Here is a 27,573-nt window from a genome sequence, read left to right as displayed (position 1 = left end):
GGGGTCGCATATTTCTCACATCCGCACAATATTTCGCTCATCATTTTACTAAAATAATAAGGAGCATTTTAAAGCCCAAATGGCATTCGCAAAGGCCTATATACGCCAAAATTTGTAGCAAATGCAGCAATTTTCTGCGCCTTAGGGGTCAGCGGAATTTGCCAATAACCTTTAGTTAAGTCTATCAAGGTGATAAATTTGGCTGCTGCAACAGTTTCAACACGTTGCTCTATGTCATTCTATAAGGCTTATGCTGTACGCGTTTGTCACTGATTAGTTCGATATCATGTTCGACTAAATTTGTTTTCCCTGGAATATTTGAAAATATAGCAGAAAACTTTACCAACAACTTTCCCAACTGCAGGATTTGTTTATCACTAAGTCTTTCTTTAAGATTATCTTTTGCTATTATTTCATTAAAATCAAACACATTGGGGTCGGTTAACATATAAGGAAAATCCTCCTCAAATTCCGAGGGTTCAACTATCTCCTCGTTGTCAAGGAGCACCATATTCAAAAGTTCAGGTCTCTTATGCTAAGGTTTTAACATATTGATGTGATACACTTTATTCCCTTCCTGATTCCCTTCAAAACTAACCACATAGTTTGTTTCTGATAATCTTTTCTCTATTTTCCCCGGCCCTTTCCATTGAGGAGCGAGTTTATGGGGTTGGTTCAATGCTAATACTAATACAGAATCTCCTTGCTGGAATTCCCTTTTCACGGCATTTTTGTCATACCATTTCTTCCTTTTGTCTCTCACCTCTTCCATTTTCTCTGTAGCTAATTCTCTACTTTTCTTTAACCTATTGATTAATTCAAAAACATATTCTATTACGGTATCTTCTTTTTCCTGAGGATCTAACCATTTCTCATACAATAATGCGACAGGTGTTCTGAGGTTGGCCCCGTACACTAATTCAGCTGGACTAAATCCTGTACTATCATGCGTTACTGTCCGCAGAGCAAAGAGAGCGGCAGGTACTTGTACTTCCCAATTTGTGGCAGCTTCAATACATAATACCTTTAAGACCCTTTTTATTGACCTATGGAACCGTTCTACTGGATTGCTCTGGGGGTGGTAAACCGAACTTCTGGAAATTTTTATACCAAACCTTCTCAAAAATTCAACGGTTAAGCGACTCATAAAAGATTTTCCTTATCAGTTTGAACCTCCCTTGGAAAGCCCATCCGACTAAATACCAGCAAGAGTGCACTTACAACAGATTTTGACGTTATATCCGGTACCGGGACGGCGTCAGGATATTTAGATGCTAAGCACATAACTGTAATAAGATATTTATTACCTTCAGTAGATGTAGGCATAGGCCCGCAAGCATCTACATTAACCTTACTAAAGACTTCCGATATCACAGGTACTATTACCAACGGTGCTTTCTTTTTGTCACTTGCTTTTCCTACACGTTGACTGGAGTCGCATGTTTTAACAAATTTCTCAATGTCTTTATAACAATTTTGCCAGAAAAAATGTCTTAGTAACCGGTCTTTTGTTTTCAGAACTCCTAAGTGACCTGAAGTTCCTTCATGACATATTGCTTTAATTTGCTCTCTGAGGTTTTCTGGAACAACAATTAAATGTTCTTCTCCTCCTAACTTATTTACCTTCTTTTTTACTAAAACCCCATTTTTAATCCCATAACTTGTTTTACTTCCGCTTTTTACTAGTTCTAATAAAGGCGCAAGTTCTTTACTTTTTTGTTGTTCATCAATAAAAGTACTTGAGTCTATTTGAATCGCAGGACTTGTGGGGACACAATGGTTGACAGGAGGTAATATCTCTCTGTTTTCAGACCTCTCATGAGCATCATCCTCCTCTTCCAATTCTAACTCATTCTGCTCAGAATTTTGATTCGTCTCACTTAAATTTTCCGCTTCCTTAAATTGCCGTGCTTGAGATCGAGTAACGGCCGCATTAACATTCCCGACATACGACGAATAATTTTTCTCAGTTCCTCTGAGAAGAGCCGCTGTTTGGTTGCCTAATATATATCGCCCTTGGTCTAAGTGGTCTCCTATAACAGCTGCTTTGGTGGTTACTGTACCCAAATCGCATTCAATATCTACTTCAGCAACAGGTAAACAAGTCATATGATCATCCAACAAATGTCGAACCCACACATGTTCCCCCTTCATTCTATCTCTGTCTACATATTTCTGACAAATAATATCTACCGTTGCTCCCGTATCTCTTAGAATAGGTACTTCAAATCCATTTACTCTTCCATTTAATGTATAGGGATCTAACAGATTCTTTTCTGATCTCCCGCTTATCCGATACAAATCTGCCTTTTTAGTTTTAAAATTGGGGCACTGAGGACGTAAATGGTCAAAAGATCCACATTCATAGCACTGGAGTCTTTTTCTCCTATCAAAATTCGAGTCCGACTTTTTCCCAACATTGCGTGCATCATTATCAGTTTTAAATTGTGTGCTTTGATGTGTTTTTCTATTTTGGAAAATGTTACCAGTGGACTGAAAAACACCCATTTGTCTACCTGATGTTTTCGTTTTCAGTTCACTCAATTTCGTTTTCCCAACCATCGTCTTTTTCGCATCTTCAAATTCCTCTATTTTATCCACCAACTGTTTTGGTGAAGTGATCGTGGCCCATTCATCTATAAAATGTTCCTTAAATTCATTAGGCGTGCGCCTTTTAATCTGATCTACCAACATTAAATCCTTGAGTTGCTCAAATGTTTCGATTTTTAATCCCTTAAGCCACCCATCTAAAAATGTCTTAATTTCGTGATAAAAATCGTACCATGTAGAATCCGGATTTTTTTGAGTCTTAACAAGAAGTTGCCGAAACTTCTCCGCACTTAACTTAAATCTTTTAAGTAGTAATTCTTTAATATGTTGGTAATCTCTAGCCTGTTCTTCAGGCTCCCTAGTAATTATATTATTCACCTCAACCGGAAGGACACCAATGAGATATGACACCCATTGATCCGTGGGCAATTTTAGAACTTTAGCTTGCCTATCAAAAAGTTCTAAGAATAAACTGATATCATCAGTTTTTAAATTAAACTTGGGCATAAGTTTCTGAAAATTCTGATTAAATACCGTTTCACCTCCAGGTTTAGCAGATTCAGTGTTCTGTTTTGCTCTAAGGCATTCTAGTTCTAACTGTTGCTTTTCAATTTCTTTATTTTGTTGTAGTATCTGAAATTCCCTCTCCCTAGCTTCCTGTTCTAACTGTAGTTCTTTCGTTCTTGTTTGCTTCTCTAAGTTTTCCTTTTCTATCCTATCAGTCATAATACTTTCTAACAAATTTTTAACAAATTCTTCCTCATAATTTTTACTATTCGTTATTAAATGTTTTAAATCTATTACTTTCATATCTTCTAAAGCTATTTCCCCAAGTTCTGAAGCGACAAGGAATAGATCCCTTTTCTTAGCTTTTCCCAAAAATGTCATTTTCACAAAAGTAATTGTTCAAAACAAATAAGAACTCAAATAGTTATTCACAAATAATACACATAAAAATATTATCAGAGATATACAAAACACTTTCTTCTTTCTTACAAAATTAGGCAAATAAAAATAAAAGGTTAATAAAAGCATTAATCACTGTGGATTTATTTCCATTCAAACATAAAACGAATAAACAACCTTACTGAATACTTCGTATAAAAAAATTAATAACAAATTCTTTTCATTTAGTACAGCCAGACAGAAAAAACCCAGAGTCGCGCCAATAAATATAAACACCTTTAATTAACTATCGTTTTCATCACAGCTACTTCCGTTGGCAACCACATGGCCAACGCAAATACTACGTAAATCGATAAGCGCAGCAGGTTTAAATCAGAACACTATTAGAACATTTCTTTACTGCTCAAAGTTTTAATTTTTATGCATTGAAATGATAAAAATTTAACATTCTACTTATCCGAAAAAACACATCATATTAAAATACAGCACTGGTGTGCTTTCATGAGAAAACCAAAGTAACAAGTTTTTAATATCTTCAACAACTTATTTCTTTCACAAGAATTTAACATAAATTTTCTTCTAATGACTTAGAAATGAAAATTTCAATATTGCACTGATGTGCTTTCACTTCTACACAAAATAAACAGTTCAGATTCTATCACACCAATTTATAACGAAACGTTAAACATAAATACACTGATGTGCTGGGGGATGGATTTTTCCCATTATCATACAAAAGAAAAATATCTCGTTAGATATATAAATGCAACACTTTGATTGTTTTAAAAACTTTTATTCACTGACGTGCTATAAAATGCACTGATGTGCTACGTGTTAATAGGAAAATGTTTTCCCGAATATACCACAAAAGGAAAATATCTTGTTAGATATATAAACTAAACACATTGAGTGTTTAAACTGTTATGCACTGATGTGCTACTTCTGCTTTGGGAATTGATTTCCCGAATAAGTAATAAATAACTACATTATACACTTCAGGCCTGGAAATGAATATTGTGGAGAACACATACCTGGTCTCTTGTCACACAGATCTCGGTGGAACCTCCAATTTTTATTTCTTTTTCGTCTGTGACGTCGTGGATGCTTCAGTGGGAACCGAATCAACACTGGTATTGGTGATGCATCACTTTAATTACAGCACATACCACAGATACAACATTTAATTAATACGTTTAGAAAACTTGAGTACATATCCGAGTTGGTGACACGATCAGAGACGTTAACGAAGATAGCACTCTTCATCACTGGACAAATTTAGTCTCCACATCTCAGCTCGCTGGCGGAGCTTCCCAGCACTCTCTCTTTTTCTGACAGGCGTCTGACCAGAAAGTCTCTTCTCTTTTCGCATGCGTATTACTCAGTTAAGTCGTTGCCATTCACAGTTCTTTAAAATAGGTGTTAAAATGAATTACAGTCCTCGTAGTGTGAGGAGATCGCTAACGAAGTTCTCTCTAGTCGAGAGCATCATAGGTTTTTCTCGAGAATTCAGGAGCGTTCTTTACACTTCACTTCGTAGACTTTTTGCTAAGCTTCACCATATTTCTTAAAGAGAATCGCAACGCTGATTCCATTTCCTAGACCTTTATGTATCTTATTTTTTTCTACACTGAATTATATTTAGAAAATTATTTCACTTGGTTATAGCTGAAAATGCAGTTTTTTTATTGAATAATTTAATATCTAATTATTCTTGAAGCATTTAATTTTTTTAAAAAAAAGCGCACATTAATACGGATCACTTAACTAAAGTGCTCGATATAGGACAGATTAATTAATTAATTACGGACAGATTAATTAATTTTTAAAAATATATCTCCCTTTATGATCCCCGACACAGCCGTTTTCTTTCCCCTTCCGTAATTAACGTCAGTCTCCTGCTGTTGACCGCATTTGCCAAGCCACCATTTGTTTAGTCAAAGACCATCTGGGCTACCTGCATATGACAGAAGATGCCTTATGGGAAATGTTTTGAGGAAAACTGGCTCTATCAATCTAAAGTTTAAAGAATCGTGTACATTATTATTCTGTAACTGTGTGTCAAAAGTGTTTGCAACAAAGCGATACTTCATCGGTTGATTTATTGTTCTCATTGACAATGCCACTAAATTGCTTTAATGTCTTGTCACTCAATAGAAAATTAAGGCAATTAATTTGGCAATACTGATAATTTTAACTTGAATGTTCATAGTTATTTCTAAATCAGTAATACTTATATTTCTGAAATTTTCTATTTCTAAGGTAATACTAATTTTGCAAAACTTATTTTAGAGTAACTAAGACAAATGTTTTCAAACTTTGTATAGATACTATGTAACTATTTAGAGCCCTTTTGTCTAACTTTATTTTTCTTTAATGTGTTATGTACTCAGATGACGCTAGTAAAGAATTTATACATTATAATAAGTACCACCTTTGTATTTTTGTATATTTGTGAGTTGAGTGCTAATATGATATACATTGTAAATGGCGGCTGTAGACATCTTGCAAATAAAAGGCGTACTCTTTATATTAGCATCAACCTTAGCTTTGTTTATGAGAGGATAACTTTTAGAGGGAGATAGAGCGGTAATTTCACAGAAATATTTTCGTGTGCAAAATTAAGAGTATATTCACTTTTTGTTGAATTACTGAAAAAATAATGAACATATTTGTATGAAATTTGGTATGAATTTACATTTATAACACAGAAAGAGGCGTACCGTTCGAAAGTCGTTTTATGAAAGCATCAGTAAAGCTCATAGTGCGGGAAGTCCAAAATCCACGTTGTGATATAGAGCTGAAAACTAGTCTAATATGGGATATGTCTCCTCTCACAGCCAGAGAGGTCCCGCAGCGTGACGGCATACTGGACAGGAAGCAGCTGAGGAGTCCTTGTGGCAGCTCTCAAACCCAGTATGGTTCACGAAGGAGGATGGCGAGATGAAATTGCTCTCCCAAAAGGTGTCTTGGGCATGCTCTGTACAGTTAAGGTCAGGAGATCTCATTGGCCTGTCAATGCGGTGAATGTCCTGACTTTCCAGGCAATCGTCGACTAGCTGAGGACTATGTCGACGAGCTTTGTCGTCCATTAACACTAACCCAGGAACGTCTTGAGAGTTTCTAATTGCATCAGATAGAATCATTATCATTTCTATCATTAGAACAGTATTATTATTCTAAAACTATGTTGAATGTAATAAAATAATTAATAATCTTATTTTAGAACTTATGATTATTTTTATATCACAGTTATCATATTAACAATATATTATAATTAGTTATGTCACAGTTAATATATAATATAAAAATAGGTAAATCAAAATGCTAATTTTAATTTGAAATATCGCCTTAAGTATTCTTTTTAATTTGTTTATTTCCCGTTTCTGTCCTGAAAATTGTAACTGCTGATAATTAGGATATTTGAATATACCAAATCTATGAGAGCTATCTGCCTAAGAGGTAGGATGATTTCGCGGAGGATTTTCTGGGGGAAACTGGCTCGTATTCGCATTACACTGGGAGAAAACCAACTTTGCAGCCAGTTCGTTTGCCTGGGTTTGAAACCAAGCCAGGTCGAACTACGGGTATTAAATGGGCCCTGCTTATAATAAATAGCTCTAAACTGCCTTATTTCAAAATGAATCATTTCACAGATTTTTACGTAACGCTGAAATATATATATATATATATATACTGACTGATCTAAAATTCATTGTATTCGGAATTAAACTTCCTACATATGGGTTCACTCTTTTTTGATACATTCTACTAAATTTATATTAGGAGATAATATAATCAATATTTCTTTAATAAATATAATATATATATATATATATATATATATATATATATATATATATATATATATGTATATATATGTATGATATGCAATGTAGAAGGTTAATATGGCATAATGCGGAATTAGTTTTCAGATATAATGCAGTTTCGAAAAAGTTATTTAACTTTTAGAATAGAGAGGGAAGGTGCCCAAGCCAAAAGGAGGAATTAAGGGGCTATAGCTAATTTAAAGTATAATTCAGAGTTATATATTTTTATCTTACTTATATATATGAAACTCAAAATTACTAACTTTAATTTGGTTACGACCTCCTCTGTTTTTAAAAATGCTGATATATAAATCTAAAGTGCGTCATCTAAAAATTAATCCGTTTCGTGTTTATGTAATCATGCTGCAAAGTGGTAAACTCTCAGCCAATCAGAAGAAATTTTTGTCTATAAATACCACTTCTACCTATTGCGTAAACCTTTTTTTTTTTTTTTTTCACTCCGCTCTCTGCTGCTTGCACGTGTTGCTTTGCCGCTCAGCTTTCTTTTCAGCATCTGCAAGTCTTTTCTTCCACTACACAATTACGCCAACGTCATCGATAATCATCGGCTATAATTACAATTATTTGTATGTTCCCCCCCCCATTCCTAAATCACTATTCTAGTTGTTAACTTATTTTGATGGTATTTTATTATTATATATACTATAGCGCTCCTAAAATTCTCAGTTTTGCTGTTTTCGTTGCACTAGCCTTATTCACTACAATCGTTTTTACTATATTTGGGGGTATTTTCACGTATAAAGTATATAACTCCGTTTAAGTTAGTTAATTAACTTATGTTTAATAATTGTTTTGATAGTTAAATAGATAAATTACGTTTTAAGCTGAGTAACGCAGAAAACCCTGTATTCTGTTATTCTAACTTTAGTTTTCAGACTCATAGTCTAAGTATTAACGAAAATATATTAGAAATGAGGACACTGGTAAAAATATACTCTCTTATATACACCGATAAGCAATATATGTCGTAATTCATGCGTTGGCGAAAGAAAATATCATTACACCCTGCAACGCCCGATGACACATCAGGAATATATTTTTTGCGATTGCATAAGGTCTGTAAACGTCTTGACTGTTATTATTAGCTCATTTGCTAGTACAGGTTTAAGTAATTCGTACTGGACTTAAGATTTTGATCAGAAGTTTCTTCTGGAAAGCATCGAGTGATACAAAGCACTTTTAACACGAATGATCATCCAGATCTCTAGACCTGAAACACTGATTTTTTTTTTCTTTTCTTTTCTTTTTTCTTTTCTTTTTTATTTCGGGGCTACCTGAAGTGCATAGATATCATTCACTGATTTAAAAGAGTCTGCTCATCGACATATGTCATGCATATGTAAACAAAACGCTGCTTTTACTGTACACTTTAGTTAATCTTCATTATGCTTCAAATGCCCAAGAACGATGCTTCCTGATTAAGGTTTTGAGCTGTTTCTTTTTTTTTTTTTTCCTTTCTTTCTTTCTTTCTTCCTTTCTTACGTGTATGTGTTCGTGCGCTCACGTGAGTAAATTACCATCTGGTAGACATAACTGCAGTTAAAAATATGCATAATGCGAATACATTTTTTAAAAAATCGTGTGCTTCTCTGCAGTTTTCTGCTTAGTGCATTACTGTGTGCTGCTAAAATCTTTGAAATATAAACTATTTAAATGTTTTTTTAACCACGCAGTAGAAGCTAGCTTAGGCTAATTTATTTGGATCTCTAGCTGGGACTTTTAAAATTTGAATTCTCCGACGCTGAGAAAAATTCTCTTTGCTTATATATTGATGCAAATTTTATCATAACAAATGTATTTAGATAGCTATAAATAAAATAATAATTATACATGAATATAATAATTCTCGCATTTAGAGCACTGTAAATAAATTCATAGTTGTAAAAATATAATAAAAGCGAGGAAATATGGAAGCAGTATCATAGTATAAAAAGTGCTTAAAAATCTTTTGTGACACCTTTCAAAAACAATATATCAATAATAAGCGGGGATAAACTGTGTGATTTTTATTTTGGTGCATTTGTTAAAATGCTAAAACTGAAATAGGTAGAACCAAGATTCGAATCCTGACAAATCCATTTGAGAGAAGATTGGATGTAAAATTAGTATTGATCTAAAATCCAATTCGAACAGCTGCACTCTTTAAATACTGCTTTAACTGAAATAATAATAATGATAAACTATAAGTTTGCATATATTGCCTCTTGTGTTTGCATACGATGTGTAAAATGTTTTAAAGTAGAAAAGAAAAATTTAAATGTTTCTATATTTATGCTATTCTGTTACGCTGACTTCAAAGAAAAGACCACAATTAGTCTAAACATAAAAAACGTTAATTTAGAAGTCAAACAACAAAAATCAGCGTTATATTTTCAAATTTTCACAAGTGTAGTTTCGATGGTTTTACCGAACCACCATTCTCAGCTGCAAAAGCGCAAATGAACGAGATAAGATAAGACAAGAAAGCTTGGACAGGAGATAAGCTACTAGCGCCATCTGTTGATGAAACCAAAAATAAAACATAATTTCTTTAAAAGCTGAAGGCAAAGATGGGTTGGAATTAGGGTCGTTACCTACTAGCACAGAAAGATTTTTTTGAATGTGAAATGTCTCTAGAAAATGCAGTTCACCAATGGAAGATGTTTTTTGAATAATTTTGGCAGCAGAAATATTGAAATTGTTATTTTCGGACCAACAATGTTGGGCAATAGAAGACTTCTGTGTTTCCTTTTTTCTAACATATGCCTCATGTTCTTAACGCGAAATTTTAAGGCTCTTTTAGTTTGGCCAATGTAAATTAAACCACACTGGCAAGGAATCATGTAAATAGCCCAGGAATTCATATCCGGAATGGGGTCCTTGAGTATGAACTCGGAATTTTATTGATGAGAGAATAAACGACTTGGAAGTTAAATTTCTGCAAAATGCGTGCAATTTTATAGCTAATTGCTGGAAAGAAAGGAATGACAACAGAATTTTTATAATCTCCTTAAACAAGAGTGTGCCTTTTGGTGTGTTGAGATGAGAATTTTTTAACTGCTTGATTAATAATGTTGGGTGAAAAGCACCTGTCAGTAGCTCTTACTCTTAAATAATTTAGTTCTTCATCAAGGGATAATTTGGAGGAGCAAACTTGAAGAGCCCGGAAAAATAGGAGTAAAATGAAGCTAGCTTTTGTTTAGTTGGATGACATGATTTGAAGTGTGGTAGAAGGCAAACCGATGAAGGTTTACCGTAAACCGTAGTACCGAAGTTGGATGTGTTACATGTGACCAGAATGTCGAGAAACGGAAGAGAATTGCAAGTCTCAAGTTCAAAAGTGAACTGAATAACAGGATCAATGGAATTCATTGTTGAAAGAACGTTATTTAAATCATCTTTATTACCTTCAAACAGGGTAAAAGTATCGTCTACGTAGCGGAACCATACCGGGAGGTTTAAAGTTTCAAACAATTTTGATTCATAATAATGCATGTAGATATCAGCCAGGATGGCACTGAGGGGGCTTTCCATGGCTAATCCCTGAGTTTGCTTGAAATATTTATAAATAAATATTATTGCATATTTATAAATAAATAAATATTATTATATATTTATAAATAAATATTTATAAGCCACATTCCTATATTTTCTGATAACCTATGTATTTTAGCTACTACATTTCTAAGAACAGATCTGTATGATATTTTTGTAAAATTTTTGACAATTTTTTTCTTTCTATTCCAGAGAAATTATGACCAAGAGGAAGGTGGTCGAATAGTCTTCTACACAACTTCCATGGGCATTGTTCGAACAACTTTTGAAAGATGTCGTAAAGTTAGAAAAATTTTAGAAACTTTGATGGTAAAATTTGAAGAGAGAGACGTCTTTATGAACAGGGGTTTTCAACAAGAAATCAGAGAAAGGTTAGGTACAAACAGAGTCATCGTGCCTCAAGTATTCGTTGAAGGCAGACATTTAGGAGTAAGTGCTGCATATTTGCATTTATTTTAAAACATACAGATATATGTAAAATGCCATTTTGCCCGTATTTTCATGTTCAGAAATCAAATGTAATGTTAATGCTACTGACTGATCTTAAAGTTATTGCTTCTATGTCATTCTTTAAAGGAACTTAGTTAGTTTTCCTAGCGGTAAGATTTTACTAAAATATTTGGCTAATCTTGCTTTCTGACCTTGTTAGGGTTTTACTTTATTTTTCTAATAATTTGTTACGAATTTGGTATTTAAAAAGCTAATGTTAGTTCAATTATAAATTAAATGGTTTTATTTCTCGCGCAGTGCAGCGCGTGACGAATATTAAAAGAAAGCTAAGCCGGAAAATTGAAAATACAAGAGCGCGTGCATTAAATAAATAAATATCTCTTTTTGATTTCGAGAAAGTACTGGAAAATTCTAGCGCGTGATTTTAAAATATTATAAAAGGAGGAAAACATCTCAGTTTGGAGTAGTTGCTTAGTTTGTTGTTGTTTAGAAAACTGCCGTTGTTGATTATAGCGAATTCGCGGATTAGCGTTCTTTAGCTGTTTTGAATTACGTTCTATTGTACATTTGAGTAGTTAAAAGATAACTACTGTGAGATATTGTGATACTGCATGATAATTTGAGAAAATTTAAGCATTTCTGTTGTGATAATAATAAATTTTTGTTTATTTTTCATCGGACTTGTGCATTCATTTCATAACGAACCCGTACGCACGCAACAATTTTTGGTGTCAGGAGTGGGATTTGAATGCCAATCACAAGAGCGATGGAAGAGCAGTTAAGACAGCTGATATCAGCCTTTGCTGCATTTAAGGAAGAAATGAAATTGGCCAGGAATCCGTTAAGGAAGAGATGAAATCTCTTAAAAATGAGATGAAAGCAGGTCAGGACGAAATGAAAAGAGAAATTACCTGCGTAATAGAAAATAAATTTGAGGCTATGGAAGGCAGAATAGACGCGGTTGAAACTAAAGTTGGACAAATAGAAGAAAGAGTTTCTTCGGTAAAAGAACAAGTAGAAGAAAGAATTTCTTCTGTAAAAGAACATATAGAAGAGAGAGTTTCTGCCGTCGAACAACAAATTGATGATAGGGTTTCTGCTGCCGTCGCCAAAGAAGTTGACAGCCTAAAGAAGTGCATAGCGACGGTAGGAAACAAGTCTGAAGGTTTCAAATTTTTATCGATGCCTGCTCGTTCCGTTCTGAAACTATCTACATATGATGGGAAGACCTCCTGGCAGGTGTATAGGACACAATTTTCTATCGTTGCGGATGCGAATGGATGGGATTCCCAAGCTAAGGCCTGTCATCTCGCCGCTTCTCTGAGAGCAGACGCAGCGGTTATCCTGCAGGTTAAGACGCTTCCCGAAAATCAAAGGCTAGATTTCGAAGCTCTATCCGGCGCTTTGGAGCTGCGCTTCGGCGAGAAATGTTTAAAAGACTACAGCAGGCTTCAATTAAAATCCCGTCAACAGAAGCCTGCTGAATCACTCCAGGAACTCGCCACGGATGTTGAAAGGCTGTCACATCACGCCTTTTCGGAGTGCCCGACAGAAACAAGGGAAATACTGTCCCTGCAATATTTCATCGATGGCATCCGGGACCCTGAAATACAGAAAGCACTGCGAATGGCGGATGTGAAAGATCTGAAAAGCGCTCTGTTGTACGCCATGAAGTTCGAGGCAGCCCAGCAAGCAACTAGTAGAGATCGCTACCCAGTTAGAGCTGTGCGAGTCCATGAGCCAGTGGATCAACTGATGGCTCGTTTAGATGATTTAACCAGACAAGTCGACTCTTTGATACGGAGTAGGAGCGAGAAGAAAGTGGCTCTAAGGTGTTGGAGATGTGGTAGTGAAGGTCACCTAAGACGGAATTGCAGAACACCCCAGGGTACGGAATATAAAGCAGATGATTTTACCAGACAAGTCAGTGGCTTGAGACGGAACAGAAGTGAAAAGAAACTAATTCTAAAGTGCTGGAACTGCGGAGTTGAAGGCCACATACGAAGAAACTGCAGAACACCCCGAGGTACGGAAAATAAGATCATTTATCAGCAACAACGCAGTAAACAAATTAGTGACCATATCGTGGAACGGAGGTTGCCAGATAGTGAAAAACCTTGTTTTAAAGCGCTTAAAATTTATACAGTGAGTGGCAACAGTAACGGAATGTCCATTAATGGGAATATCGATGGAGTTCCTTGCAATATGATCATTGACACAGGAGCTAATGTTACCATCATTAGGAATGATTTAGCTGAACAGGTTAAAGATAAACTTATTTGGACGCCATCCTGTGTTACCCTTCAGACTGCGTCTGGTGATAAGATCGACATAACTGGGAAGTTAAACGTAAGCATCACGTTTGGAAATGCCGCCTACCATCACACGGCTTATGTGGCGGATATCACAGATCCATGCATACTCGGATTGGACTTTTTAAGGAAATACAATTTTTCCTTAGACTTGAAAAACAACAAACTGCTTTCAGCATCTGATTGCATGACTATCCATCCTCAAAAGGGATCCTCATCTGGAAATGCCGACGCCTTGTCCGAAAGACCCAGCTCAGGAAGCTGCCGAAATCGTGCTAGGGCCAAAAAGAAACGCAAGACTACCAGCTATTCTCCATCTCAGATGCTCTTCGGTCGAGACCTTCGTCTGCCTTGTGACCGCCTGTTTGATCGCCGCACGGATGCTCCTTCATCGCCTGAGGAACACATCCAAGATGCCCAGGCCCGTTTTGAAGTGATGCACCGTTCCGCACGAAAGCGAGTGAACTTTGCGACGGAGAAGGTGAAGACCACATACGACACGAGAGCTACTGGACATAAATTCAAAGAAGGAGACAAGGTGTGGTTGAGGAACCCGATTCAACGAAGAGAACTCAGTTCTAAATTACAGTCACCTTCGGATGGTCCATATACAGTCCTGAAGAGACTGAATGACGTCATGATCCGTAAGTGTTCGAACTCTAAACCTAAAGTCGTTCATTACGACATGTTAGCTCATTACTATGGCCATAGTACATAATGTAAATAGTATCAGACCATGGTCCTTTTTATTTTTAAATGTGTATTTGATTTGATTTGTATTTAGTATCTGATTTGCATTTAGTATTTGATTTGTATTTGACTTGTATTTGATAGCATTTGATTTGTTTTATTTATTGCATTTATTGTTCATGTTGTTTATTATTGTAATGTAATGCTTATTAATGCATTTACGCCACAGTTGTAAGTTTGGCTTCCTGTCCAGGGATTGTACTGCCCGGGACGTGCAGTCCTTGGGAAGGGGGCAGTGTTACGAATTTGGTATTTAAAAAGCTAATGTTAGTTCAATTATAAATTAAATGGTTTTATTTCTCGCGCTGTGCAGCGCGTGACGAATATTAAAAGAAAGCTAAGCCGGAAAATTGAAAATACAAGAGCGCGTGCATTAAATAAATAAATATCTCTTTTTGATTTCGAGAAAGTACTGGAAAATTCTAGCGCGTGATTTTAAAATATTATAAAAGGAGGAAAACATCTCAGTTTGGAGTAGTTGCTTAGTTTGTTGTTGTTTAGAAAACTGTCGTTGTTGATTATAGCGAATTCGCGGATTAGCGTTCTTTAGCTGTTTTGAATTACGTTCTATTGTACATTTGAGTAGTTAAAAGATAACTACTGTGAGATATTGTGATACTGCATGATAATTTGAGAAAATTTAAGCATTTCTGTTGTGATAATAATAAATTTTTGTTTATTTTTCATCGGACTTGTGCATTCATTTCATAACGAACCCGTACGCACGCAACAAATTATTTTTATTTTGGAACAAGTCTTTCCTTTACCTTCTAATTTTCTACCTACGTTTCCCTGCCAGAAGTAGTTTTCAGTATTATCTTTTATGCGAATAAGGTAGAAACGAGCATTTAAGGCTTGTTATTCTACGGCCGTACTTAATACGTACCTGCTAGTATACGCCCGTAATTCTTAATTAAAGACCAACTCTACGAGTTTGATTCTGTGTATCTTTGGCTGATTAAATTTATTTAGGATTAGTTTATATTTTGAGTTAAAGCCCAAGTGGAGGCTTCGTATATGTGCAAGGGGGGGAAAGGGTACTTTAACCCATCTTTGGACTTGTTACTTACGCAACAAGAGCTCATTCGTTACATAGTTCTTCAGCGTTTTAACTTTAAAGGTACTCTGTCTTTGCTAGGATATTACAAACTTACATTTCTTAATTACTTAGACTGGAAATGTTATACTTTATAACATAAATTTTATTTCCGGTATCTTTTATGTATTTACCTTGAAGTAAATTTATATTATTAATATTTTAGAAGCTTTTTACATTCCTCAGACTGTGTAGGGTATTTTAATGTACTTTTGCTTTTATTTTCTTTTGCTTTATTGTGAATATTTTGCCCATCGTTAGTCAATTTTTTCCCAAATCTTTGATTCCTCCTTCTTTCTATTATATTTCGTTTTCTAGCTTTGCTTATTTCAATCTTTCGCTTTTTAGTTCTAAGAACAGAATCTTTGAGAATTCTTTTATTTCTGAAAGTATTTTTAGGCACACTCACACTATGTTTCTACTATATTTTTTAAAGAAATATGGAGGTAGTTTCTACAGAAAGAACGTGGTCTGAACCAAAGATTTTAGCCGTAAGTCATACACTGCAATATGTTACGCAATGTATCTTATAAAAATAAGATTCTCTGATAACTTTCCCATAACATTTACTTCCTGCTGAGCTGTTTATAGCAGAGCATTGCCTCTGGAAATTAATTGGACAATTAAAAGTTTCTCAAATGGTGCTTTTAGGTTAAGCTTATGCGTCTTTATCCAAGCAATTTCTTCCTCTTTAACCAGAACAATTATCGAAAGCTTGCTGAAGCAATTACACACACACACTGCAAACACCAAACAGGTTTTCATCTTTATTAAAGAGGATATTATTTTTGCGGTGGGAAAATCCAGCGTAAAAATATGTTCTTTTAGCCTTTTTGATGTTTTATTGAGTTAAAAGCTCTAGTGCCATGTTTTTGCCAATGCAATGATTATTTTTTTTATTTATTTAAATAAAAATATGCCTTTCGTTACTAGAGAAATTGCTGTTAACAAACAGAGCTACAAACGTGCAGAAGTTCCGTATACATTTAATCCTTTTGTCTTCCCTTGTTCTTTTACTGTCTACACGGCCATTAGATATAGAAAACTCATACGAATTTCTTTTAACTATAAAGTATGGAAATTATTTTTTTTTAACTTACAAGAGCGTTTACCTTACAAGTGCGAATTTCTCGCAACCATAAAGTATGGAAATTATTTTTTTAAACTTTATAAATTCATATTTCTAAGACACCCTCCACGTTTAGTGTGTTTTGAATAAGTTTTATACGTATTTCCTCATCAAAATGCATAATTCCTTCATTTTAAACACACCCAGAAAAGTATTTTTTGTGTGCAGGGAAGAATTCTGTTACAGATAATTCTGTTATTTACGAAAATACCCAATCTAATTTCTTAAAATATTTCTAATTCATGTGTAAAAATTAATCATGATGAAGAGCCAAGTGTTCAAAACATTATTTCATAAAATGTTCTCCAAATATTTATTTTATATTTTAATTCCTGTGATCATAATTTATTTAAAAGCGATCCTTACATTACATAAATGGCGAAGATTTGTAGGGAAAAACTATGAACATTAAAAGTAAGGGGATTTATTTCAAGGACATATTTCTACTACACACACACACACACACACCATTTAGATCACAATATGTGACCTAAATGTCAGTTGTGCCTTTTAAACCGAATAGAATTTACCATACATAATAGTTCATACCCTTGCTCATTACTGTCTTTTAAGAAGTTATGAAAATGGCGAATCAAATGATGTCACAAACCAAAATTTATAGCCCTAATACAAATGTCTAAATGTAAAGGGAAGTATGATCATGAAGGTCATTAATAAATTTTCTCTATGACAAACAATCATAAAACCAAGCATGTGGTTTAAGATGTCAAACCTAGAGATGACGCGGCCTAGCGTCACTGTGCTTAGATATGGAGCTAATTCATTGTTATTTTTCAAAATATCAAGTTACATATATTTTAATGATATTTCTGATACGTCAGCTAAATATTTTTATACATCATTTTATTTTCGGTATTTTTAAAATTGTTGAAAAAGTATCTAATTAATTTTCCTCAAAAACAAATAAACACATGTGCGTTTCAGTTGCTTAAAAATAAAATATATAATGAAAAATACCTGAATTTTTCTTCTTTAAATTATTTATGAATATATTTTTATAAATGCAAGCAAGTAAAAACTGGTGTGTGATTACTTATCCTAAGCGTCAAATATGAGTGTAAACGATATTTATACTTGTAAGATAATTTTTCTCTTTCTTTACCGCGGACCTTCTGGTGTAATTGGAAAGCACGTCCGGCTAGCGATCGGAAGGTCTGGAGTTTGAATCCCCTCGAGAGCATCGTGTATTTATCACATTTCCTGCTTCCTCTGTCCTGAAGCGCAATTAAGGAAAATAGCGATGCCTATGGACAAGTTTGCTAAGTGATGGCAAGTATTTTAAATTTAGCAGATTACAATCAGAAAAGAGCAACTTTTTTAGGAAAAGTAATTAAGAACGTAGTAATATTGTGCATTTTTGATAAGAATCATATTTTAGCAGTATGAAAACTTTTACCGGCATATAAGTATTGCTGATAAATCGGAGAGCGTAAGTCATCTTTTACAACGATGATATATACAAAACTGACATCCGAGTCTTCCATTAGTTGGTCAATTTAACGTGATTGATTTATTCACTGTACTTCGCTTTGTTTGTGATTTATTTTAACTCCACGATTATTTTATGATGCTTCTTCGATTGATTTGTATTTTATTTTAAAATTCATTTGTTTATTTAAGAACAAACTTACCAACCGGCCTTTTTAAGCATTTGATCAAGGCAAATCTACAAAATACATTTATGCTTCCTGTTATGTTTTCTAAACAAGAAGTTGCTGTGGTCAAATAACTTAAAAAACAAGAAAATTGAGGGCCTGCTTTTAAATGTATTTTATAAAGATGTTAACTCCAAAAATGAAGTAATAATTTTGAAAGTCTTTCATGAACAGCAAGCGTATAATTTGTATATGATCTTTAAAGCACTCACTTCATGGTGAATCACAAAATCGTAGAAGCGCAAATCCACTGTTACTGAGAAAGCACATTTTTAAATATTCAGCAATGTTGGGTTAATTTATTTATATTTTACCTGCAAGCAGTTTGATCATCTAAATATGTGGGGAAGGATTTACAATAGAGGACACTAACAAACTGCCTCATATAACACGCATCGTTAAAAACCTATTTCCAGGGTGCAATGTTTGCTGTGTCTTTTGAAGTGATAAAGAAAGTGGTGATTAGGTATAATCAAATAAACTACAGTTGGTAAGTAAACAATAGCAGCTTCTGAGTTTGTTTTACTTTTAAAAGAGAAAGTATGCAACTCTAGTGAATATTTGATTGGCATTGTTTTTTAGTTTAGTGTACGATTTTGGAGAGTTTAAGTAGGAGAAGCAGAATTCTATTAGGAAATCAAATGGCTTTAGTCTTTAATCATTAATTTTAAATTGAAACATAATTGTGGTATCTTGCAGATTTTGAAACACGAAAGCGAATATTTTTGGTTTAAAAGTATTACTTATCTGGAAGGAAGCTCAAAACTCTGCTAGAAAACTAGATAATTTTAAAAAAACAATTTTTGCGTGTGAGCATATACTTCTGATGAGCATCGTATGAGCATTTGACTCTCAAGTTTGAACACCTCAGGTGTTCATGATGGTGCAGGAAGTGATTGCCTTTTAGCGCTGGATGAAGGTTATTTGGCCAAGTAAGGAACAATCAATGGGGATATCTGAAAATTGGCTCAGTTGGTGGATGCTTCTGAAATGACGTCCAGTAGATCTTCCGCCAAATCCGTCTAATAGATCCCTACAAAATTCAAATTCTCCTGCTTTTAAGCTGCACCCACAAGAAGAGAAGATTAGAATTTAACTTAATAATGATAAAATTTACTTCTTTTAGGTAAATTTAATCATGTTAGTTATGTTTTGCCAGTTCTTCATGTTGTCGGGTTCATAAACATGTAACACTTCAGGCTTTCAAGACATGTAAAGCTCCCGAAAGAGACGTCAAAATAATCCGTAATTTGAGGTGGGAGAAATACATTGGTAATTCTTTCTGCTCAAAAGATTATTGGTAGTTTCCTTTTCAAAAAAAATGTTGACTCGGAAATTTAACAAAATAATTCATGAACAATTCTTTCCTATTGTTATTAGACTAGACGGGATCACCTGTTTCTGAGTCATGGAAGGTAAAGCAAGACCTGAGAAAATCGATTACGTTTTCAGTTTTTTTTTTTTTTTTTTTTTTTTTTTTTTTTTTTTTTTGTCTTAAAGTATTTTCTGAATCAAGTTATCAACTTTAACTGATCAAGGTTTGCTAGTGGAAGAATGAATTTGTCACCGAATTTCCCTGACCTGAATCCCAAAGCTTTCTTTTTTGGGGGATACTCTTAAGATATTAGTTTGCCGTTCCAACCCATAAACGCTAAGAAACCGTTATTAGAAATGAAATCATAAAATTGTCTGCAAATACTTTCAGATAGCATGCAAGGCTGGGAAAATGTCTCCGGAAAGTGGTGGACTTTGCTAAGAACAGCTTTAAATGTTTTGTTTTATCAGGCCTCTGAGGGCTTTTTCTCATTCACTGTATGTCTTATAAGGTATTTCTCCCACTTCCCTAGCGTGCCTTCGTGGTGTAACGGTAGCACGCTGGGCCGGTATTCCAGAGGTCTGTGGTTCGATTCCCGGCGAAGGCGGTTGCATATTTTTCATCTTTTCTGCTTCCAATTAACCTAATAACTCTACAGTCTTACCCCTTTTTTTCCTTCAAATTTTATAAAATTCATTTCTCATTTTTTGATTTACTCTGCACTTAATATTTATCTCCGTTGTTTCGTAAAATATCCTTTTAGTTCTCTGATGTCTTTGGAAGTGCAAAATTCTTTAAAGGAATTATGAATAGAGGTCTTAGTATATGAAAAAAAAAAATGGTATTTTTTTCTGCATTGCGAGTCTTGCTGAAAATTGATGTACAGTTTTTATTGCGTTGTTTTTACCTGTCTCACTTGTCTGACAATAGTCAGCACAAGCCCACAGCATTTTTCGTGGCCAAGAGTCAAACGTGCCTGTCGTATGGCAAGATCCTTTGGCGCAATACAGACCTTAGCTCAGCTCCACCCTGAATTTTGAGAGAGAGCATCCCGGAGGAAGAGGACGGGTCCGAGAGTCTTCTAGCCCTCTTCCCCTATCGCCAACCACTCGAGAGGACTCGACTCGCCACATATTTAGAGTACAACCATGCCGCACAGACACTAAACATTTGCAAACGTGCATGCCTTCTCTGGGATTCGAACCCGATCTCTTCGGTATGATAGTTAGAGTGACTAAGCACTGACACAGTTAGGCGGCAGTTTTTATTGTTTTATGTACTTGTGGACCCGGTTTTCATTTTTTTCCCCTGCATTGATCATTGGTTCCACACTGATATTCAACGTTAGACTTATCAACGACAGAAATGTCCTTGCGTCATTTTTTTTTCTATTCCACTGTCTATATTCAAAAATAAGTTTACAAAATGAAAATTATACTGAAAGAAGATTTGTACCTATTGTGTAAGTGTTTAACGGAATGTCTAAGTAAAAAAGAACGTAAATGATTTATATCAATGGCAGGGAAGAAATATGTTATGCTTAGAATTGTTACGCAACTGAAACTATTCCTTTGCTATGACATCATTTGTTCTTCAGTTTTCCCAATAAATTCTGTTGGAAGCTCGTAAACGTGAAGGATAATCCTGTATAATTTTATCAGAAAAAAATATTACTTATCCTCACCAAATTAACTGGGCATTTCGTATAATACTTTTTTATATTTCTGTGAATAACTTTAACTGTAGTTATTCTGAAAGCGAAAAATAGGACGACTTTAATAACAAACGGTATTACAAAGCAAGAATAATTTGTTCTAAAATAACTTTTGATAGCTACAGTGATAGATAGTTAAGACAAAATGAATAACCGTAACGACTAGTCATAAAATTATCAATTTCGCTTACTAAGAAAATCGTTAAATGGGTTGGTTTCTATTTAATTAGGTCCTGCCAGTTGTCGAGCGGAAAAATCGCTGAACACTCAACCTAGTAGCTAAACATGGGTTCGATTCCAGACAGACTGACTGGGCGCATGGGCGTTTTCCTGGTTTTTTTTCTATGTGTGACGTGGATACGAGCTAGTTTTCCTACAAAATCCTTCACGAAGGCATCCTACCCTTAAGGCAGATAGCTTTAGTGTACTTTGCTGTAATCAAGTAGACCAAATCACAGCATTTAAATAATTTCGCCATTCATTCTTTTCTCAAGTGAAAGGCATATTGTAAAAAGAATAATTGAAAGCTGGATGTATTTTTCTTTAAAGATTTTATACATAGATGGTATTCGTATGCTGGTAACTTTTTCAGGATTAGAAAAGGAAATCATGAGTTCCATGACTACAGACGTTTCTAAATGATTATTATAAATCTTCTTCTATTGTTTTTCTAAACGTTTGAGGCTGCTAAGTCTCTTTGACTTTAATTAAATGGTTAATGATTATTTATTGATAAAGTTACGTATGCAGTGGCATCACTGCGTTAAATACGTTATTGTTATCAAATAATTTTGAAATATTGTTAAGGAAAATCTGCTTTACATTTATCAATTAAATTTTAACTAATTGAATAAACCACTAAATAGGCCAGAATTAACTAAGTTAATGTTTTTTTAAACATATTATTTTCCCCTAACTAATTTTAGATTGTTGACTTGATACAGCGTTGTAACGTTCATTCTGTTTGAGGTACAGGCCATTGTGTCTGTTCACTGAAACTTTTCTCGATAAAAAGAAAAAAAAAAAAAAAAAGCGACAGTGGATAATAATTAGAAGCAATGGAAGAACGGGGGGTGAGTATTTAAAAACTAATCTTTAAAAGCAGAGATAAAAATAGAAATATGACTGCTTTTATAAAAAGTGTTAAATTCAAAGAATTTTACTTATTACGTGTTTCCATTCAACTACTAAACATTTTGGCTCTAAAGGTTAACTGTAGATCCCTCAGATGCATCTCTTTTCATAGAATTAAATGAAGAATGCATGTAAATCAAATAAGCAATACCTGAATCATTGATGGTAACTGCATTGTAGATTATTTTATGGACTATTTTAAACTTTTGCATGATCAGAACTGCCCCCCCAGATGGTATAGTGGTTAGAGGAGCCTACTGCAATACCAAAGATCCCGGGTATGAATCCCGGAGAAGACACGGTTGTAAATGTCCGTCCTTTCAGAGGAGGCAAAGGTGGCCCACCTATTAGGTGGCTCATAATAAAGTGACCACCACTTCTCGCTTTAGTAGTGGCCAAGCCGAAGTCGGCTGAGGGCCCGCCATTGGTAAATAAAAAAAAAAAAAAAAAAAAAAAAAAAAAAAAAAAAAAAAATGATCGGTAGCATTCAAAAACCCTTCTTTTATAAGTAAATAAAATTTTTATGCGAGCTACCATAAATTAACAGAAATCTTTTTCAGTTAGCTTATTTATAATTTATTTATGATCATATAATAAACATCAATTGAGGCATAACTGTTACATTTAATATTAATAAGAAGGGGATCGTATTCCAAGTGTCATTGGCCACCAAGAAACAGTTCAGGTTCAGCTTGTGGCTAGCAGGCCAGCATGCGAAGCTGATTTGATGAAGCCTCAGGTGATCAGCAGCTGGCAGTGGAAATCCTTGTTTTTTCACAATCAAAATCGAGACAACCTGCTTCCTTTTCTTTGACAACTAGCAACCAAATTTCCCCATATTATGTGCGACAGGGAAGTGAGCGCTTTATTTCTGACCAGAACTGTAAGAGGAAAATGTGGAATAATTTCAGATGTAGGTAGTCTGCCTGAAGGCGTTCAAGGCCATTCGCCCTTCTCTCATCGATAGTAGGCTTTGGCAGTAGTCGAGTAACCTTCTGAAGTCGAGTAACAGGACCGCATTTTTCTTCGGTGAGCGGATGATAAATAAATGACTTCGGTTGAAATGCTTAAAAAAGCGTTTTAATGTGTTAAAAATAACTGTTGCTTTGTTTATATTGGACGCCTCAAATTGGAAGGAAGGCGTCTGTTATAAATACACAAATACAAATCGATTTCTTTTACTATGCCAGTCTTTTGTAATTTCGTATGTGATATCACTATTCCTTCCCATAATACCAGTGATAGCAAGAAATCTCACTTTAACGTAGGTAAATTTTGCATTGATAATATAACAGAAATGAGTTTTAAACGAGAATGAGCCCTCGTAAAATGTGGTTAAAAAATATTTCCTACTGTCCATACTACAAGTGATAAAAACTAATACGCATTCTTGAAACTTTTGAAAAACCTGGCCTCGCGCGCAATTAAGCGTAAGGTTTTTAAGATCCAGTCAGGTTTCCACTGCATTAGAAGCTGGGAGAAGAAGAATTCTTCGAAACTGAAAGAATGGCATTAATTCAGTTTTTCATGATTCTCTTAACCAAACGTAAACTGGAAGTTCTCCATATCAAAGATTTATATATGAAATATCAAAGAAAGCTTCTAATTTTAATTGGCTATAACCTCTTTTATTTTTTATTTAATTTGGGGACTTCATCTTTCTATCTTAAGGGCTAAACTATGTCATTCAAATTAATCATGCGATCCTACGTAACGCATAATATAGATATCTCTTGCCCAATCAAATAATTATAAAACAAAACTTTTCAAACACGAACTGAAACTTTTGACTTCCTCTGAATCCTTGCGTCACTTTTCGCTTACGCCTTTCATCCTGGAAAGACGCTACTGCAATCATCTATGCTCGCTACTGTCGCCATGGTATCAAATATGTCAATGTTCTGGAAACAGGCACGCTTGGAGTGCCAAGTGAATTGTGGCCACAAATGTGGATTTAAATAAAAAATGCAATTAATCCAGCTCGACTTGTTCCTCTTTTAATATGGATCAAGTATCTACGCTTAACAACATTGCTACACTTCTCTCTCAGTATTCTTACATCAGTGCTTCTAAAATTGTGCTGTCATTACATAATGATATATAGAAAGAGAAAGAGAGAAGAACGTAAAAATTTCCTTATGAATTCTAACAGAGAAACAGATTAATCTTTAAGAAACGTTGAAATAAATAATTAATTAAAATTTTAAGAATTATTAATTGAAACTTTATTTTTAGACGCAATCTGCGTAGCAAAAAAAAATTATTAATAATTGATATTTGGTGCGAAATATATCCATAATCAAATTGCTTACCTAAGGAAGATATTCCAATCTTTTAACGAGCTTTCCTTTACTTTCTAATAATATTGTAATTATAGACTTACATACCCATGCCTACTAAAGCAGTTTTCACAATTTATTTAGAAAACATAGCCTCGAATTCCAGGGAAGACGAAAGAAGTATAGAAAATTAATACATTTCCAACATTGTAAGAAAGGAAATAGGCTAATCTAAATGTTAATAAAACAAGTATTAGTTTATTTTCTTAGTCGAAACAATCCGTTCCACTGAGACTGCTATTTTCTAAGTTATGCCAATTTCTTAATATCTTAGTTCTTCTTAATATAAAAAAGTATGATTAAAAGTCGAGATGAAAAACAACTTTCGTGGTTCAATATTCCGAAGTTTTGATTAAAAAAGTGCATTGTGAAGCAAGCTGAAAATTTAATTTCTAGTCTATTTTTGCAGTGAAATCGTATGACAGTTAATTGAAGGAATTTTAATTCAAATTACGTTTAATTTGTCACTTATGAAAGTTCTATATGTCTTGCAAAAACAGTTCTCAGTAATCTTTCCCATGAGTAATTCAGTAGTTAAAACAACTTCTTGACTTTTTGTATTTGCAAGCCATGGTTTGCTTGCTTGTGACAGGGTGTATCTCTTGCTTGCTCGTGACAGAGTGCCTGCGTAGTGATGTAAATATAATCGCCTTATTGTGAGAAACTTTTAATCGAAAGTAAATATTTACGACCAATATTTATGGAAATAAATCCTGTAGTCACTTTTCTCGAACACACTGTATCAGCCAAATTAACAAATAGTTACATAGTAAATAAGATGATCTTGCCGGGACGCATTTTATAATTTTTTTCGCATTATTCCGCTCTTTAACTCGTCTTTACTACATGTAGATACTTTACTAAAATAAAAACTAAGATACTATCCGAATATGCCTATTGAGATGATTCTTTAACTGTTCTCCAAATACATATAATTATTATTTATGTAAAAAAAATATTTGTGTATTTATGAATGTTGGCATATCCACGTGCCTGATAACCATATTTACGTCTCATCTGCAATTTCATCATTTTCCCATTACAGTCATAAGCAATCACTATGTAGCGGTCTCACAATTTTTCTTTCGCAATGATTGCTTTTTTTTTCTTAATGAGTCGTACGCTATTCTCCACTTGATGCCTTTTCCAAATGAAGGGTTATATTCATTCTATATCATTCGAGAGAGATATTTGAATTCTTTTTATGTTCTGATATTCATTATTTTTCTAATGTTTTGAAAAACACGTATAATTAACTTTGCTCTTTCACTCTGTTCTGAAAATGACTCTTCTGCGTGTTTCTCAGAAGGAAACAAAGGAAAAAAATATACCGCAGTTTTTTACCGTATAGATCTAGTATTTGTTTTTTTTATCCTATAGATTTTAACTAATGATTTTTGGTCATATTGCTGCAATTAAATTTTAATCCATTTTGAAACTGATGCAGGATTTATTTAACAAAATTATGCTTCAAATGAGCCTAAAGTGTTAAAGTTTATAAAGCCTTATAGTGTTAAAGTTTTATAAGCCTAAAGTCTATAAAGAAAAGTATTAACGTTTCACTTTTTTTAAGAGTCCTAAAGTTTCTGAAAATGGAAATTAATTAAAATGCCTGAATTCTCAACTCGCGTTTTATTTTGCTCCAGATTTGAGTGATTCGAAGAAAACCTTCAAGCGCTATCACAATATACTGCTCTTCGTTTCTTAGAAAATATATCAAACTGGCGCAAGGAATGGCATGATGAATTATTTTTGAATTAAATTAGTGCAGGAGGAATTGTTAACCAACGCCCTTGGCAAACCTATTTTACAGCGGCAAAACAAAAGAAAAGACAATACTTGCACTTCCCACGCATTCCAAATATTGAAGTAAACGGATTTCCTCAAGAGTTGGTAGAAATGACCTGTTAGATCGTTACGTCTGTACTCCTTTTATGACAGGAATGTGAAAAATGCCTCTAGCCTTTTACCCAGCGGGAAATGGTGATTTTCGTGTTGTGTCGTATACGTTGTTCTATTACGTACACTCAGAAATCTGCAGAAATCATAAATTGTGAAGCTATTATTAATTTAAACGTCTTAAAAAAAGAAGAAAAAACCAATAGTTTTGATAAAAAAAGGTACATCACAAAGAGTTGGCAGCAGATGCTGACCTAAATATGCCATCATTTTGATAAATTTCAGAGAAAGAAATGGTTTGATGGTTGTCTGACTTAGCCAACTGTTAATAGTTGTTTTTAAAAGGAAGAAAATATTTAATGATACAGTAGCCTTAATGAAGATTATGAAATACCTCAGCTCTCCAAAAGCTTCTTAAAATAAGAGAGGCTAATGAAAAATAAATAGTTGATAAATTGGCATGGGAAGGCTTTTATGCTTTCAAGTTCGATCATTTATTTGTGTGCTTTTAAATATTTATAGCATCAAAGATTTTTCATTTATTATAAAAAACACAGAAATAATAAATTCAGGAAAAGTCCGATAATCTGCACTTTCGTAAGTTTAGCGATACAGGATTATCGCACAAAATTGCCTATAAACGATTTTTTTCAACATTATTGAATGTTTTGAGAAATGAGAAAAAACTTCACATAATAATTCTACCAACATATTTAATAAATAAATTTATTAATAGTTTAATTATATTTTATCATTTCCTAATTTGAAATCATCATTTTTGTCTGTGTATATAATCTTTTCAAACAAATATGTTCATCTCTTGCTTTATAGACTCCGCTCTGTTTCCCAAAAAATCCTTCTGTAGACTAAGAATATCCATTATTTTAAAAATAATTAGTATATAGAAGCCAATTCTACTAT

General features: G+C 34.0%; 1 protein-coding gene across 1 annotated transcript in view; it reads left to right on the top strand.

Moving 5' to 3' along the window:
- The window catches only part of LOC118192884 (uncharacterized), a 121,729-nt gene that overhangs the window by 78,515 nt on the left and 15,641 nt on the right, over nucleotides 1–27,573 (top strand). The window contains exon 2 of the mRNA XM_085807074.1: nucleotides 11,031–11,267. Within this exon, the coding sequence (XP_085663200.1) occupies nucleotides 11,031–11,267 (237 nt within the window). The remainder of the gene's footprint in view (nucleotides 1–11,030; nucleotides 11,268–27,573) is intronic.

The sequence above is a fragment of the Stegodyphus dumicola genome, chromosome X1 (assembly GCF_044657685.1).
Source record: "Stegodyphus dumicola isolate Sdum_Otavi_A_Nest chromosome X1, ASM4465768v1".
Lineage (NCBI taxonomy): Eukaryota > Metazoa > Arthropoda > Arachnida > Araneae > Eresidae > Stegodyphus > Stegodyphus dumicola.
The sequence above is the reverse complement of the archived record's forward strand: the minus strand, read 5'-3'. Positions and strand labels throughout refer to the sequence as shown.